The 17,703-nt window shown below is 36.2% G+C and overlaps 1 protein-coding gene across 1 annotated transcript; it reads left to right on the top strand.

The window, feature by feature from the left end:
- The first annotated feature begins 138 nt into the window (after positions 1-138).
- Positions 139-12,102, top strand: LOC127956539 (wnt inhibitory factor 1). Its single transcript, XM_052554571.1, has 10 exons — positions 139-492; positions 619-758; positions 3,063-3,171; positions 3,768-3,908; positions 5,901-5,996; positions 7,118-7,213; positions 7,561-7,656; positions 10,005-10,100; positions 10,352-10,447; positions 11,285-12,102. The coding sequence occupies exons 1-10, from the start codon at positions 354-356 to the stop codon at positions 11,413-11,415; spliced, it is 1,140 nt and encodes a 379-aa protein (XP_052410531.1). The 5' UTR covers positions 139-353; the 3' UTR covers positions 11,416-12,102.
- Positions 12,103-17,703: the final 5,601 nt, after the last annotated feature.

The following is a 17,703-nucleotide window of genomic DNA, read 5'->3' as shown; positions in this document are numbered from 1 at the left end:
CAAATAAAGATGTTGAGACAGGTATCCATGCTGGATTTGGTTAAACCAAGTGGAGCCTTTATAATGACGGAAGAATACCTTTCATTATCATGCTGTTAAACTTTAAATCAGCAATCAGCTTGTATACACATCGACTATTTTAATTGTGATTCAGAGGCGTCTTGTATAAAGCCACGCCGCCTTGTGGCGAGATCTGTGAATTGCAGCTCCTGCTGCTTACAAGTAGCTCGCGAAACAGTCCGCGCGAATCATTCTGTCAATTGAAGACTCACTCGAGACACATTTAGTGCACAGGACTGGAGCGAGAGGGGAGAACTAGCAAGCCGGCCAATTCACTTTAAATAAACCACGGGATGGCTTTCAGGACGCCTGCTGTTCAGCTGCACCTTAAAACGTTCTTTCTTCTGCTTTTAGGGGCTCTGGTGGAAGCTGCCCAAGAGCAAGGAAGCATGTACATGTGGATTGATGCCAATCAAGCAAGAATATTAATTGGTAATAGTGTTTAGCGCTTTAATGATATTAGAGCCCAAGTGTGAACCAAGCCAGTGCATAATGACTTTAGCCCGTGGGTTTTCAAGCTTTGAGGTGCTTGTGAATGCTCAATGTTTTATCCAACAGGTTTTGAAGAGGATATTTTAATAGTCTCCGAGGGCAAAATGGCCCCATTCACACACGACTTCAGGAAAGCACAGCAGCGAATGCCAGCAATACCTGTCAATATCCAGCACGTGAACTTCACCTGGCAAGCCACTGAGCAGGTAAGCTACTGGAAAACTTTAGTATTCTTCATCTGGCAAGATCTTAATAACCAGAGGCACATTATTTTATTTTCTTGACGCAGTCCTATTCAAATAAAATATCGAAACATCTTTAAAACATGCTTATTGTAGCTACTCAATAAGCAGAATTATTGAAGTTAGTTTTTACTTATACGTGCAGGTGGAGTTTTCAGGTTTTTTGACTTATAAGTTGTGTAAATATGCAGTTTTACAATTCTGAAATACACGAAGCAATTTGAAATATGCTGTTAATAATATATATATATATATATTTCTTATATGAATTATTGTCAAATTTCTTAGCATTTTCTTGTTTAGCTTTAAAATATCTAAAGAACTTTTTAACAAGATCCTAGATTTAAATTAACTTAACATAAAAAATTGTTTTCTAACGAGTTAATAATGGATGAAATAATGTTTACAATTAATAAATATATATTATATAAATAATTGTTTCAAAATATTAAACTGATCTCATGCAGTTTGGGTCCTCAATTGAATTGCTCATGTTTTAAAGTAGCATACTTTTACGGAAAATTTGTAATTAATAACATATTTTTGCACTTTAATATTTTAAACCGAATCTGTGTCATATATTGGCCTAATTTGAAAGGGGAAAAAAAATGTCATTTCAATTCTTGTGGTATTTTGCATGTTGGTGTTGTAAAGCCGCACGCGGATCAAAGCACGCGCCCGCCTTGTGAGCGCGCCTCGTCATGCATGTGCCAAACATCTGGGTCATCATCAGTACACTGAGAGCGCGCGCTTTATTAACCAACCAAACTTCCATTTGGAATCACTTTGCGTTGCGTTGTTATTGCCTGTTGATCTTCTTTGTAATTCGTTATGGTTTTGGCAGAAACAGTGGCAAATAATTTGTACCCTACAGACCTTTTCCCCAAGGTTTCATAATATAATTTTTTTTTTACAGAAGGTCCCAAATAGCCAGTATCTGGTATTCATTACAAATTACATGACAAAAACCAGAGAGGAAATCTTTTATAACCTTTTGGTTTTCAGGATTCGTTCTAAAAATATAAAAGCTTCAATATATTTCTATACATATTTTTGTTTATACTGACTATAGTTTATACTAATGAACTGTTTTAAGCATTATAAGGCATAATAATAAAAGTAACTCAATAATAATAATGAATAGTAGTAGTAATAATAATAATAATAAAATAAAACATAATTAGGCTAATTACTTTTGTAATTTTAGATTTATTTGACAACTTTTCTAGCTGCCAAAGTCATGTTTTGGTTAAATTCAGATTTATTTATGGAACATTTTACAGTAAATATTTTTTTCCAAAGCAGTTTTACCAACTTCAGTTAGCCAATAAACATGACAACTGCAAGGAAAAAAGTTATAGAAAACCAAACAAATTCAAACTATTCTTGATCACATTTACATTGCAGCTTTTAAAAATCAGTTTTAATCTATTTTTTAATATCATGAATAACCTTAAACTCACATAACACATATGCAACCATACAATTTTCCATAAAAAAGTCAACGGAAACTAGATCTGCGATGCTCTAACAGCTTCATTCACAACTTTTGGGGGGAATGTACAGGAATCTCTTTTCACAAGTGATCTATCTTTGCACACCGGGATCATAATCCGTGAATGGCATGTTGACTTGATGAAGGAGCAGCAAGAGGGAGAAATTAAAATAGCAAGGGGAGGGAGACGGAGGAAAAAGAGAAGGGCCCACTCTGTCCTGGCCCAGTTAGCTTCAAAGACGGCCGCTGAGGCTTTAGAACAAAGGTCTCCGGTATAAAAGGCTGGCGGCGAGAGTTATCTGTGTTGGTTATTACCATTCAGCTGTAGGATTAGCTAAGCTCTCCACACAGCTTGTGTACTCTTGCCTTCATCAAACGCTGGCCAGCTTTTACACTCCGAAATCTAGAGACCAGAAAAAAGAAAGGAGGGAAAAAAAGAACCATCTCTCTAGCTTTCATCTCTTTTTGGGACAGTTTTTTTTTTGTAGCGTGTGTTGGCCTCATCATCACAAGTGTGTAGTTCCCAAAAGCTTGTGGTCATTAGTTAGAGAGCGAAGCTGCGCCTCTTTCGGAGGAAATTGATTGCCTTGCAAACTTAAGGATACCCGGAAACTCTCTTTTTACTCTTTAGAGATGTATATGTGCTCCTGTCATGAACCACATGCAACCTTTTTTGTGTTATTGTTCCAAACGCCCCTCTTTATGCAAATCCACGCTACTTCTTTGAAGTTTAAAACAAAGTTAACCTCTGTTTATCTTTTTTTTTTATTCAGGCAGAGTACTTTTATGAGTTTCAGACTCTGCGTTCATTGGATAAAGACATTATGGATGACCCTACCGTCAACGTTCCTCTCTTAGGATCAGTGCCACACAAAGCCTCTGGTGTGCTTTTATTTGTATTATTTATTTTACCATTGTTGTGCCTTTAATCTTCCCTCTTAAAGGGATAGTTCACCCAAAAATAAAATTCTGTCATTTACTCACCCTGCACTTTTGCACACAAAAGAAGATATTTTGAAGAATGTTGGTAACCAAACAGTTGACAGTAGCCATTGACTTCCATAATATGGAAAAAAATACCAAGGAAGTCAATGGCTACCGTCAGCTGTATGGTTACCAACATTCTTCAAAATATCTTCTTTTGTGTTCAACAGAAAAAAAGAAACTCACACAGGTTTGGAAAAAGTGCAGGGTGAGTAAATGACAGAATTTGATCTTCTTCTCTGTTCTTCTCAAGAACAGCTTGAGGATGAAGAAATACTGACTGAATTTCATTTGGGTGAACCATCCTTTTAACAAATGCTTTGATAATAAACTGGTGGTGTACTGGAATACTCATGAAATGTATTGATATATTCACATGATTGTATATATAGGCTTTTAAAATCACATCTATAAAATAATTATTATAACCCATGTAACCTGTGGCAAATCGATGCTTAAGGTTTGGTAATCAATAAGGGCTTTTGTGTACTCAGTGGTCCAGGTGGGCTTCCCATGCAGAGGTGACCAGGATGGTGTGGCAGCATTTGAGGTGACCATCCTGGTGATGGATGCTGGAGGAAACATCGTCCTGAGGACGCCACACAACGCTATCTTCTTCAAAACATGTCAGAGAGGTGAATTTTCTAAATTTGCATCCAACCTTACATGCACAAAATGATTGTGTGGTTTAAAGAAAATGTTATGGTAATGTAAAATACTGCATCAGGCATAGAATACACTTTGCTGATGAAAGCCCAGAAGAGTTTTCAAGAACATTCAGCTCAGCTTCATCTCAGTTGCTCATCTCCTAAAATAAAATATAAACGGACACAAATGAGACATTTGACAAATAATATGAGAATAGTGCTATAGGATAAATATAGTATTATGTATATGCTAAGATATGGCGAATGTCTGGTTTTATGTAAATGTAAAACATTATTGAGATGTATATACACCACTATCCAAAAGTTTAAGCCAGTAATTAAAAAAAAAAAATAATATTAATATTTTATTCAGCTAGAATGCATAGGCAAAACGAGACAGATTCTGTTTCAACTAAATTCTGTTCTTTTGAACTCTCTATTCTTCAAAAAAAAAGTATGAAAATGTTCTCACAGTTTCTACAAAAAAAAAATCAACAATGATAGAAATCAGCATATTAGGACTTCTGAAGGATCACGTGACGCTGAAGTCTGGAGAAATGATTGCTGAATTGTACTGTATTGCTGTTTACTGTGATTTTGATCAAATAAATGCAGCCTTGGTGAGCATAAGAGACTTGGAATCTTGATTCCAAGCTTTCTGAAATTATTATTTTGTTGTTGTTGTTGTGGGGTTTTGTTTCTCAAGAGAAAACCAGGAGACTTCGCTAAAAGTCTTCTTTTGCTCTAAAAGAAACAATCAAGCCATCAAAGAGCTCTTATTTAGAGCATGTTTTGTCTCCTCTTCCTCTCGTTCTTCTTTAAGAGTAGATGGTAAGAGAGAGATCATCATGGTACGGGTGACTCTAAACCCCATCGCTGGCTCGTGAGGTCATGTGAATCCTGCCAGCTGCAGCCCTTTAGAATGAGCGTGTTATGTTTTTCTCTGATCCCCCCTCCCTTCTCTCACACACACTAACCTCACGGTGTTGCATTCCCTTACACACCCTTCTCCACCCCTCTCCATTCGGCGTGTAGACTTCACAGATCAAATGGTCCATCTGTCTGAAGCCACCCCGCAGGGAGGAAGCAAAGTGTTTCCTAGTGACAGCTGAGGGTGCCTTAATGACTAGTGCTCAAAACTTTTTTTTTTTTTTTTTTTTAAGTCTGGCTGCTTGAATTTCACTCATAGGACAAAATGATGTTGATGTAGTTTATATACCTTAAAACCTTAAAGTTTATCCTCTTTTTGAGGACCATTTTTAAGAATGTTAAACAACAGTTTCGTGTTCCATAAACATGAATAAATGAATCTGCATCGAGTTAAACTTAAAAAAGTTAACATTCTGACATTATTTACCCAACTTTGTCATTCCAAAAACACAAAAGGAGACATTTAACAGCATGTCCAAGCTGCTCTTTTCTATATAATGAGAAGGAATGGGGACTAAGAGCAATAGAACGGATCCATATGACTTTCCAAGCATTTTGAAGATTTAAATGAAGAACAAACCCAAATTAAAAACGTTTTTCACTGAAAATATATCTTGAATGCCTCAGAACCCATTCACTTTCATGGTAGGGAAAAGAGCAGCTTGGACATTCTGCCAAACTTCTCCTTTTTTTTTTTTTTTACAGAGAAAAGAAAGTCAAATGGGTGTCCAAAGACACAAGGGAGAGTGAATGTAAAAGTACACTTAACAACATAGTCTTTTAAGACTGTTGTGAATTACACTGAAACACATCTGCAGCAGTGCCACATTACATTTGACGGAGCTGTTGACATTGTGGGTTCACCTCAAAGCTGTTTTTTTCTCCTTATATGCTGATGTCAGTTCTTTTGAAGGAAGTACTGTTACTGAATTCACTGCTCTTTTTGATGTCCTTGAAGTGGAATGAGAAGGGAGTAAGTTAGGAAGTGTTTGGTGAAGATTAAAAAAAGAAAGGAAATGTTCTCACAACTTCTGTCTTCTTTTTCTGAAGCAAAGTGCCCTGGTGGTTGCCGCAATGGAGGCTACTGCAATGAACGGCAGGTCTGCGAGTGTCAGGATGGGTTTTACGGCATTCACTGTGAGAAAGGTAACCATATTTTTATATACCCATCATAAAGACATAAAGAAATGAAAACAAAGTTACTGATGTACAAATTATTATGTTGTAAGTTGCACACAATGCAGTTCACTTAAAATGCATTGTAAATTAAATATATGAAAATACAATAAACAATAAACATTAAAATAAAAATGTAAAATAAAATAAAATATTGTAATTATATATTACTTATTGAAACTATTAATCAAACTAATTATCATTTAAATAAAATATTTGTATTGATTTAAATATTCTAGTTTTTATCAATAGTTTTGGTCTCATACTAGATCTCTGAAGTGTCCCATAAAGGTCTCATAATGTACCTGCAACCACACAAACCCATTAACAACAGATGTGAGCATGTAGAACCTTGTCATAAAGTCTCCACTAAAAAGCCAGATAGGTTCATAAAAAAAAAAAGAGAAGTATAAAGTTAGAAGAACTTTTCTCAGAAAGACGAGCCTCCTTTGGAAACAAACGATTGCATATAGTTTATTATGATGATGATTATACTCAACCTCAGGGCATCACTTCCCAAAATGCCTTGTGCAAATTACAAAGCGTGGTTAAGCCTGCTATGTACTAGTTTAGATGAAGGAATCGAGCATGCATGTATTCTAGAAGGCTTCTTGTCTGAAAAATGTGAATTACCCAGCAGGTTGGGAGGCACAAACATGTGTTTTTCATCTATTTACAACTTTAAAGAGCGGTTTACCAAAAAAGGGCTTCCATTAGACGCTGAAAATGTTTTCAATATCCTCATTGGAGCTGTGTTTGTACCTAAACCGCTTCCACAAAACACCTTTCATCCAATTCAGCTTTTGGCTGATTTGTTTTCGCCTGTGTCGCTGCCAAAACCACAAAGATTTGTGCTTCGCATATCAAGAAAAAAACCTGCAACCCAAAATATGCTTCCATTCTTTAACAATAATAGCTGTGTGAAGTTTTATGTGAATATTTTTAAACTCCTTATTTTCAGTTTGTCCCTGGAAACATTCATTTTTATTTTGCATTAAGAATATTTGAATCATGTGAGATGAGCTGCTACAAATAAAGTATATATTATGGTACATTAGATATAAGTAACATTTCTTCTTTTCTTTTTTTAGCCCTCTGTTCCCCAAGATGTCTGAATGGTGGCCTGTGTATGAGCCCAGGTGTGTGTATATGTCCTCCCGGCTACTTTGGACCCAGCTGTGATAGAGGTTAGTTTCCTACCTGTTATGTTGTATCATAAATGTACCGTAAATGTTGTTATTGTGCAATATATGCCTTCAACCATTCATCAAACCATAAATTAGTACACTTGAACTTGACTAAAAGATGCTATAAAACAATACATATAATACACAAAAATAAACATGAGGGTTTTAAATGCATCATTATGACTAATTAATCAATAACAAGACAGAAAATACTCTAAATGATTTAGACCGAAAGGTCAAAGCCATGAAACGTGATCTACAAAACCATTACATAAATAAATAAAAGCACAAATTGTTTGGTTTGTGATGTGTTCATTGACTTTGCGTTGTTTTTTCTACATTAACAGCTAACTGCAGCACCACATGTTTGAATGGAGGGACGTGTTTCCATCCTGGCAAATGCATCTGTGCCGTCGGCTTTGAAGGAAGCCGCTGTGAGCTCAGTGAGTTCAGCTATGTGTACACTGTGAAAGAACAAACTACAGTCAGAACACAATAACAGAACACATTTAAAGCGATCCAAACAAAATTAAGCCAATCTGCAAATTATTCAAATGGGTTTTCACTGCAAAAAATGCTTTTCTTACTTAGATTTGTGTCTTGTTTCCAGCAAAAAAAAAAAAAATCTTAAAGAGGTAAAAATTATTGTCATGTCAAAATTAAGTGAGTTTTTGCTTGAAACTAGCAAAATAATCTGCCAGCGGGGTAAGCAAAAGAATCTTATTTCAAACAAAAAATGATTATTTTGCTAATTATTTTAATATATTTTTATTATAAATCGAGGGAATGAAATAGTAATCGTCTGCACGTTTTAGTACATCGAGGGAACGAATTAGTAAATCATGCACTGGTTTCAGGACATAGGGAACTACTTAGTAAATCGTGCGCACAATTTATTTATTATTTCTTGAATGTCATATGCATGCGGGGCTCCGTAGAAATGCAAATACTAAAAGGGCATTGCTTGAGGAATCAGAAAAAAACAATGGTAGTCTTTATGGTCAAAAGTACCATTCAAAATTAATGGTTTTATTCAGAAAGAATGTGTTAAATTAATCAAAAGTGAAGACATTCACAATATAACAAAAGATTTCTCTTTTAAATAAATGGTGTTCCTTTTGAAGAATCGATATACGTTTCTCGGAAGAATCCCGAGAAACATATATTGTGTTTTCCACAAAAATATTAAGCAGCACAACTATTTTCAACATTGATAATAATAAGAAATGTTTCCTGAGCTCCAAATTAACATATTAGTATGTTTTCTAAAGGATAATGTGCCACTGAAGACAGGAGTAACAGCTGCTGAAAATGTAGCTTTGCATTACAGAAATATTTGCATTTAAAATACAACATGTTGCACGTTAACTCAAAAAACTTCAGTTCCCAAACCTATGACTCAAAAATGCCCACTCTCAAGTTTTAGGACTACTAACTAAACAGCTCTATTAACTTCTACCATAGACTATTAACTGGCTGTTACTTTATCATCATCATCTTTCAAAGGGAAAGCCGCGTTGTTGTTCTTTGGCAGTAATAGGCTCACTTTCACAAATTGCCCTCAGAGCAGTTCTCCAAGTAAACTTCCTAAGTGAAGTGTGTTCTCACATTAGTGTTAAATGGGCCGGCACCTACATGGGCAAACACAGGATGTAATGCAGTTGTGTTGTCACCCTAATCACTAATAACAATCTCATGAGCTCACATGCACTCAAGCAGTGTGGCGTTTTATCTCTGGCCATTCACAGAAAGCTTTTTACTTCCTTTTTTAAAATTAAGTGCAAGTATTGAGATAAAAGCCATTTAGGACTTGGTCACTGAGACTTGCTTTGAAGGTGATAACAACTATATATACATACTTCCTTTGCTTTAAAGGTCTGTATCTATTTCGTTGATGTTTAAACAACTCCTCTTTGACCCCAAACTTCATCCTTTCCTGTTCAAAGGCAGGGAGTATTGCAGTATTCAGAGGCGCCTGGACTGAAAAGGGAGGAAAGAGAAAATATTGAAGTAACATTTTAATAGCAGGCTGTGACATAAACGCCCAGAGTCCCGTTGAGGTCATGTTATGTAAAGACGTCCTCCTCTTTGTCTGGTTTCATGGGTATGGATTTCACTGATTTGTCAAGGAACAAAGAAGCCTCTGAAATTCAGTTGATCTCGTTCAAATATGAGGGTTTGGAAGGGATTGGTTGCCTGTGTGCCCCTGCTTTTTTTTTTTTTGTTTTTTTTTTTTTTTTTTTATTAAAGCATTGAAATTCCTTTTTTATGTTTCATTTAGTTTACTATACTTTTCTGTATCATCTGCCTGTGTGTTAATTTTCACACTGCAATATATATATTTCAATAAATATATTTATATTAATATAACATGCAATATAATATTAATATATAATTTTTAATATATGTAATTTATTAGTTTCTATTCAGAATGTTCATAATATTTTGTCTTATATTCAGTATAAACATATAAATGTCCCTAAAGCAAGATCAGTTACTGTAGCTTGACTAGTAAACTTAAAAAATATATTTATATTGTATGCCCCAATAAATAAAGTAATAGTTAAAATTGAAATTTTATATAAATAAATTTTATTTTATTAGATTTAAACAATTATGAAATTAAGTAAAGTTGATACTGTGTAAAACCCAGTTGCAAAAATAAATAATTATAAAAATATAATTAAGATAAAGTTAATAAAACATATTTTGAAATGCCAGATAGCAAGAAAAAACATTGTTTTTGCATTTGGGGATCGCGGCTAATGAATTTAGCGATTGTTGTTTGCAGGTAAATGTCGACAGCCATGCAGAAATGGAGGCAAATGCACAGGGAGGAATAAATGCAAGTGCAGCAAAGGCTACCATGGCGATCTGTGCTCCAAAGGTGAGATTATCTCGACTTGGCAGAAGAACTGTGGACATATTTGATCAAAAACACATGTTCCACCGCGGCATCGCTCTATGTGCTTTGCTAGCGCACAATAAACACACTGAAAAATGAACAGTGGGTGCTTGATTGCACCTTCAGATTTCCACTCGGGCTGCAAGCTTGCTGAACAGTACAGGATACATTTCTAAGACTAAACACTGCGTCTCTGTGTATGGCTGAATGTGTATGTGTATACGTGTGTGCAGCTGTCTGCGAGCCCAGCTGTGGAGCACACGGGACCTGTGTGGAGCCCAACAGGTGCCAGTGCAGGGACGGCTGGCATGGACGTCACTGCAATAAGAGTAAGACAACATCCTTTTTCCCAAGGCCAAGATACTAATTGCCACCTGGAAATGGATTAGAGCAAGAAATCCGCTGTAATACCAGGGTATTATCATGGATATTTAGACATATTACCATAATAATACCATAGGTTTCTGGACAAATGATATTCGTGGTAGTACCTTGGAGTGCTATGCAAATGAAAACAACTTAAACGAAATGAAAACATCTTTGTTAACTTCAAAAACAAATAAAATAGAAACTAAAGATCACTGGGAAAATATCACAAGGATTTCTGGGGAACTAAACTACAATACATTTTCATGACCCCAGAACTAACTAATATAAACAATAACGTGTATTATTTACATATATACATATCATTTTTTTTTTTATTTTTTTTTTTTTTATTAATGGTACTTTTTAAAACCTGACACCTGTACAACCCACCTGCATTAAACATGAAAATGCCACTAGATAGCAATAAACAATAACCAATGCTGAGAAATGCAAACATTTTTAAATATTTTTAAATAAAACCATTATGCATTAACTTAAATGCCACCCTAAATACGCCAATACAAAATTAAATAAGCTGAAACTACAAAACTTATATCAGACACACTGTAATCATAATGCCGGTTACCTGCTGAAATGGTTGAGCAAAAGAAAAAAAAAAATTAACTAGTACTTTTTCATACTTTTCCTAGACAGTTAAGTAGTATTGAACTATTTTCTTTCAAACAACCACAGTTTGCACCATTTGAACAAAACCCCCCAGTGATTATGGCTTGGCTCTCAATCATAAATGTTGTTCTGCACTGTGCTTCACATTTTTAATGGCTCTCTTCCTCCAGGATTTCGTGGAGGAGTCTCCAACAGCCAGCGGGTCTCTGGTTCCAAGCACAAGTCCCAGCCCATGGCAGCGAAGGACACGAAGGAAGTGCCTGAATCCAGTCAGCCCACTGAGACCAACTATGTGGTTTAAGCCTCCAAATTTTGGGTCAATGGCTGTTCCTTTTCAACATCGCCTTCTCCGTAACAAAGCTTTTATCCTCCTCATCGGGACACTCCCAAGCTGGACTGCTGCTTTCTCAGAGCGAGACTTGTTTTGTAGTACAGTCACAGTGTCTTATTTTACCAAACTAGCGCCTTTGATATTAAATCTCCCAGAGTCACTCTTCATCGAGCTTCTGTCCTGCGTCAACCGAGAGGGGAGTGAGTCACATGCTTGTGGTGAGCGTCTGTGATGTTTGTGCGGTTTAGCTTCAGATGTGGTGCTGAATCACTGGGAGAAGTGTACATTACCATCCGAGAACTTCCGGATGCGGATCCGGCTTTTCTTAGGAATGTAATTGCTACGTTTGGCTTGTGCTCATGGGTCGTCTGATTTATTGTCGTCGTTATTGTCATTAACATTCTTTTTCATGCAAATCACACTTATTTAGTAGCTTCTCCAACAAGTACTTGTATATGTATCCTATTCATGCTATGTAAAATTTAAATATATAGATATATATTTAGATATGGGTAGACAGTCTTTAAGTTTATGCTTGAAGTTTTCATACTTATGTATAACAATGCACATAATCTGCTTGTGATGTCATAAACAAAGCCAAAGTGTCTTAATTTTTCATGCGACTTCATTACAGAAATAAAATGTTATTTTCATGGAGCCTGTGAAGATGAAGTGTCTGTTTTTAACTGGTAATGCAACAGTTCTGTGATTATTAACTCACCTTCATGTTGTTCCAATGCTGTTTGACTAGATTTCTTCTGTGGAACACAAATGTCCTTGGACAAGGCCTGTTCACACCAAGAACGGTAACTACAGCATAAAGATAACTATATTATCGTCCACACCAGCGGCTGATATCGTCTGTTTATTCTAAGTGCATCTGTCACTTTAAATGTCCGTGCTCGTTAACGCAGGATTGATTCTGATTGGCTGTCAATGTTATTATCGTTCTGAAAAAAGTGATTCCAATGATAATGTTTCTCTGTGCCTTTACCTTTTTTGCTGTGGTGTAGACTCTGCTATTCTTTAGTATTGAGAACGTTTTTTAGAACCATATCTTTATTGTTATCTTTATAGTTATTGTATTTGGTGTTAACAAGTCTGTTGAGCTCCAAAAAGCACACAAAAGGACCATAAAAGCGTAAAAATGGTTCATATGATTTATTGAAAATCTGTCCTTGGTGAGTTTTGGCATGTTCATAAGTACAATTTAATTCATTTGAATGGGCTCTTTTCAATAAATTGAATGATACAGTTTACAAAACTGAATGGAATTTCACTCCGTGGCTATTGAGTTAACATCTCACTGAAGGTGATATCAGTGCATGACATCTTACATTTTGGCCTGTTCCTCACCCAAAACCATCTAATGGCTGTAGAGGAGATGAAATATAATCATATAGTGTACATTTATGATACCTTAATGCTGCTTTTGAGTTGTTTTTGAAGCTTGAAAGCAGAATGGCATGGGCTAAATAATGCCAAGCTTCACCTTCTCCTTAAATCTTCAAAATATGAAAGATAACTCTAGACAAAGTCACTATTTACTGGAAAGTGCTAAGGTTTAGAGAGTAAATTAAATATACTATAGTACAAAAAGTTTTTAATGTTCAAAATTAGTCTCTTATGCTTACCCATGCTGAATAAGTTTGATTAAAAAAAACAGTAAAATCATGAAATATTATTACATTATTATTACATATTTTCCTGTTATAGCCAAGCTGAATTACTTGTACAAATGATCATTTAGAAATTATTCTAATATATGCTGGTTTGGTGCTCAAGAAAGTTTTCTTAGTTGGAAGCAATGGTCAGCTTTACATTTTTGTATAGATCGTGATGACTACATGGTTCAAAAGAACAGAACGTGTAAATTTCTTAAAAACATATTACCGACCTCACACTTGAACAGTAGTGTATATATACGTATACACTTACTCCTTATTTCAATTAGTTAACAGTTATTGCATCATTTGTTCCACAGGTTTTCTGAACCTTTAAGGGAGGATTGTAAAAATAAAGTGGGCCAAGTTTTACGATCCGGTCTTGCGGCTTCTGAACAGTTTTCGGGTGACTACACTGTGGTGGGTCTCGCTCCATGTGCGCTGGCAGGCAAAGTTGCTTGTTGCTCTCCTGAGCAAAATGAGTGATTCTTTCTGAAAAAAATTCCAAGAATTCACATATTTAAGTTGATAGAATGGGTGCAGATGTTTACCATCACCAAATGTTGGTTTGGTAAAAGTCACGTCATGCAACTGGAATGTTGATGTCTACTTACCAAATACATATAGCCTTGTGCAACAGTCACCTGGAAGAGCATTCATCCATTGAGCTTTAATCTCTCAAAAAAGCAATCTCTGGTTTTCAAGGTTGAAAAGGTTTGAAGAATTGCAGGATTCTGAGGCTTGTCTATAAATTCTGTCTTGGTAAAGAAGAATGATGGCAATGTGCATGCAATCATACACACATATGCAGGATCATTTACGCATTACGCCAATTAACCTCTACAGGGGGCACTGATCGATCAGCCGTGCTTCCCGCCGTGGTCCAGAGGAAGCTGGTGTGGTGGCCAGAGAGGACAGGTGAAAATAAACAGCTGGTGGGGTGATTATTTGTCCTGTTCCACATCACATAGCAGCTCGGCCCACCATGATTGCCCATGGGAGCCACGTGAATTTGCCCTGTCAAGTCACCTTTCATGGAGGAAATACAACAATAACAAAAACACTATGTGGAATGCCAAAAATGAAGCAGGCAAATGAAATGGCGGTAACCATGAAAACTGAGTCATTTCATGCCCTTGAATTTTCCAGACATCTGGTAACTTGTGTTAAGCAGGTGCAGTCTGGGTACGAACAGGTATGTTCCATTTATATCTGCCTCTGGGCGATGGAGCGGGTACATCAGAAAGATTCGGTCTGTTGAGAATCAATTGAAATGTTCTTTCTATTACAACTCATATAATGGCTCTTATGAGAATCATAACATTGGAAGATTCACCTTCGGATCACGTAGGAAGGACTGAAGGGCAAAAAAAGTGTATATGTGAGCTTGCTAGACTAATACAAAATCAATATTTAAGGTCAGTCGACAGGCATAATATGGGTTCCTGCTAAAATTATTTTGGACTTGTCTCTCCTCTTCTTTAAAGAGCTTATGCATCATAAAAACACCGTCAGCCAATCAGAATCCACAGAGATTCTAATTCTAATTCAATGAGAATACACAAGTCAATATCACCATTAGATTTATATATGTCGAATGCACATTCAACAAAACAAGTCGACGTGTCAGCCTGTTGTCACTTACAGTCAAAATCACGGCAAACTTAATATTACTGGTTTTTAAACTATGGTAACTTTTTACTGTCATTTTTGCAAATGCATTCATCTTGTTTTCGTTCAGCAATATCGTTTGTTAAGATATTCTAAGGACCAGCTTTGGCCATTCCAGTATGGAAGACAGCTTATGTATAGTGGCCCACAGAAACAGCTGCTATCTATGTATATTGTATATCTATGGTCACAGGAAAAATCTATCTAAGAAAAATCACTAAGATTTTCATACTTAAAGAAATACGATAACCTTTTAAACGTGAAAATGTGTTATATATATATAAATTATTAACTTTAAATTGTCAAGCTCGTTATAGCGGGATTGATTCTGGTTGGGTGTCTAAAGTTCTTAAAGTGAATCCAACGATATTGTTTTTCTATGATTTTATCACTATAGCTGTGGTGTGGAGTCTGCTGTAGTGAGTTAAAACATAGCCTATATATAAATATATATCCCATAATTAAGGGGTTTGAACAAACCTGAAACAAGTGGCTAGAATTTACAGCAGAGTGCTTCACAGGAGGAAATTTGACCTTGCCAAATGACAGCACAATGCAAGAAGAAGGATATTAAGATGTTGTACAGGCCCTGCAAAGAGAAGCAGAAGTCGTCAGTAAGGTGAGGTTGTTTGAGTCTGTTTGTGCCAGTCAGGAAAAAATTCCCCTGTGGTGTGGAGGAGAAAGACAGAACCAACAAAAGCAACGAGTGCATTATGCCCACTGTGGCGAAAGGTTCTCGTCATTGTCCCGGCAAAAGAGAAGCAATGAAAGCAGGACATCAAAGGCTGAGCAGGAGAATGGGCTGTCTGAGCCAAGAGCTTTAGATCTGCTCTGCCCCCCATACATAATCACCCTGCCGGAAAATACAGTAGGCTTACAGGTAGAGGTCGAGAACACTGCAGCGTGGTTACTGGGGATGGGCACTGACTCTTGATGCAAGTGTCATTGATTTCCAGAATACAGATAGCTAAACAAATATACTGAATACTAAAAATGTCATGCCAAGCACATGTGTGGTTTTCCCAGACAAGGTGTCATCTAAGGGTTAGGAATGACTTTATTATGAACATTGGCTTTCTGAATTCAAACATTTAAGCCTTATTTATACCGATTTAAAAAAAAAAAATGTACATTTTACCATTTTATGAAAAAAGAAAAAAATATATATATAAAATTTGTAATGGATAGAAATTTTAATCGACCACAGACATTTCTATAATCTTTCCATTACTTTAAGACAGGTCTGGGAATCAATATTTTCCCTGATACTTCCAGATTTTCCTTGGGAATCCTGATGCATGGAAACGGTTAATTTTGAGGCCCTTTAGTTTCTTTCCAGTTGCATGCCCAAATTCTTTAATCTCTTTTAAACATTGATAAATCTGTTCTTTAATATTGTATACACAGCTTGTCTATAAACGTGTGTGTGGCAGGACTTTTATTGTTAACAATAAAACAGCAAACAGTGCAAATAGGCAAAAAGGGCTAAACGAAAACACCTCTGAATCCTTTAGAGGGAATGCCAAACCACCCACTCCATCAAACTAAACCTGCCAAGAAACATCAGACAGAAACCTGCTGTGCCACCTTCTTATAATATGATGAAATGCTATAAATAAGGGCTAGGAAAATTATACGGGAATTACAAAAAAAGAGGTAAGAGAATGCATTAACAAGAATCTTCCAGACGTGTGCCATAAGGAGACTCTTAACTAAATAAATCACCTCACTAAGGCTTTGAAAAGCGATCAGATTTACACGGATGGTGTGCTTTAAATTTCCCAGCCTATATGATTGTGTGTATAGTCTGAGCTGTAAAGTGAATCAGTGTCTCTAGAGAATAGGATCTTTCCCTCTTGTCTCAAGACTGCCCTGCCCTGCTTCTCCTGAGACAAAAACACTGACATCAAAGCCTTGCTGTCATCACACAAGAATTTCTGAGTGCCCCCATCCTTCAAGAACCAGCCACCCTGGAATTTTAAGTGGATTTCTCCATCCCATCTCTCCCTGGGTCTTTCTGAACAGAACGGGTGAGGGGGATCTAGTAGTGTGGATGGAAAATCATGTGACTTCTGAAACTGAGATCAAATAGAGCTCTCCTCTCATGGTTTTTTAATACCCACTCTCTTAGGTATACGGATATAATCCAGAAATGAAGTCCACTTAAGGGTCAGACACACACACATTTATTTATTAAATATTTCATTATGACATCATCGGTATCATAAATCATAAATGTTATTATACATACATACATACAAATGTATTATACATACATCATCTTGGCCAGTTAATCTTACAAAATTGCCTTGCCCTTTTAACTTAACCTGTTTACTCTATTTCTACCTTTTAACTAACGAACCGTTAATAATTACACAATGTTGTCAATGTTCTTAGATATTGAAGTTATTCCTCTTTAAAACTGGGATTGCTGGGTTGGGTTTAAAATCTTTTTCCAGTCAGTGCAGCGCGGTAATGAGTGTGTGATACTGCCACCTATCAGTGATCCAGCGACACTGCATCTATGTTCTCTGTCACTCCAGAGCTAAGGCCAAACCGGAAGAGCCCCCACAACTGAAATCTCTCAACTCGAATAAACCAACGTACATCACTTTATAACCATGATCTACTGAGAAACATTCAGATTTTAGATGCCAAGAGATCAATAAATGGTTCAAACTGACCGATTTCAATCAAACACGAAGCAGAGCTCATTTATGATGTCATATTAAAGTGAAAGTATGCAGAAGCTCATACTTGCACTTTGAACATGTGGAGCACTTTGAACATGTGGAACAAGTTATTTTTATCTTTATTATTCTGTGTTTTTTATGCAATGACATGGCCATAGCACTTTGTTATTTTCCTTGACCAATCAGATTCGAGGGTGGTAACTTTCTGTTGTACATGAAAACAACAAATA

Source organism: Carassius gibelio, chromosome B4 (genome assembly GCF_023724105.1).
Source record: "Carassius gibelio isolate Cgi1373 ecotype wild population from Czech Republic chromosome B4, carGib1.2-hapl.c, whole genome shotgun sequence".
In the NCBI taxonomy this organism is placed as follows: domain Eukaryota; kingdom Metazoa; phylum Chordata; class Actinopteri; order Cypriniformes; family Cyprinidae; genus Carassius; species Carassius gibelio.
The sequence above is the reverse complement of the archived record's forward strand: the minus strand, read 5'-3'. Positions and strand labels throughout refer to the sequence as shown.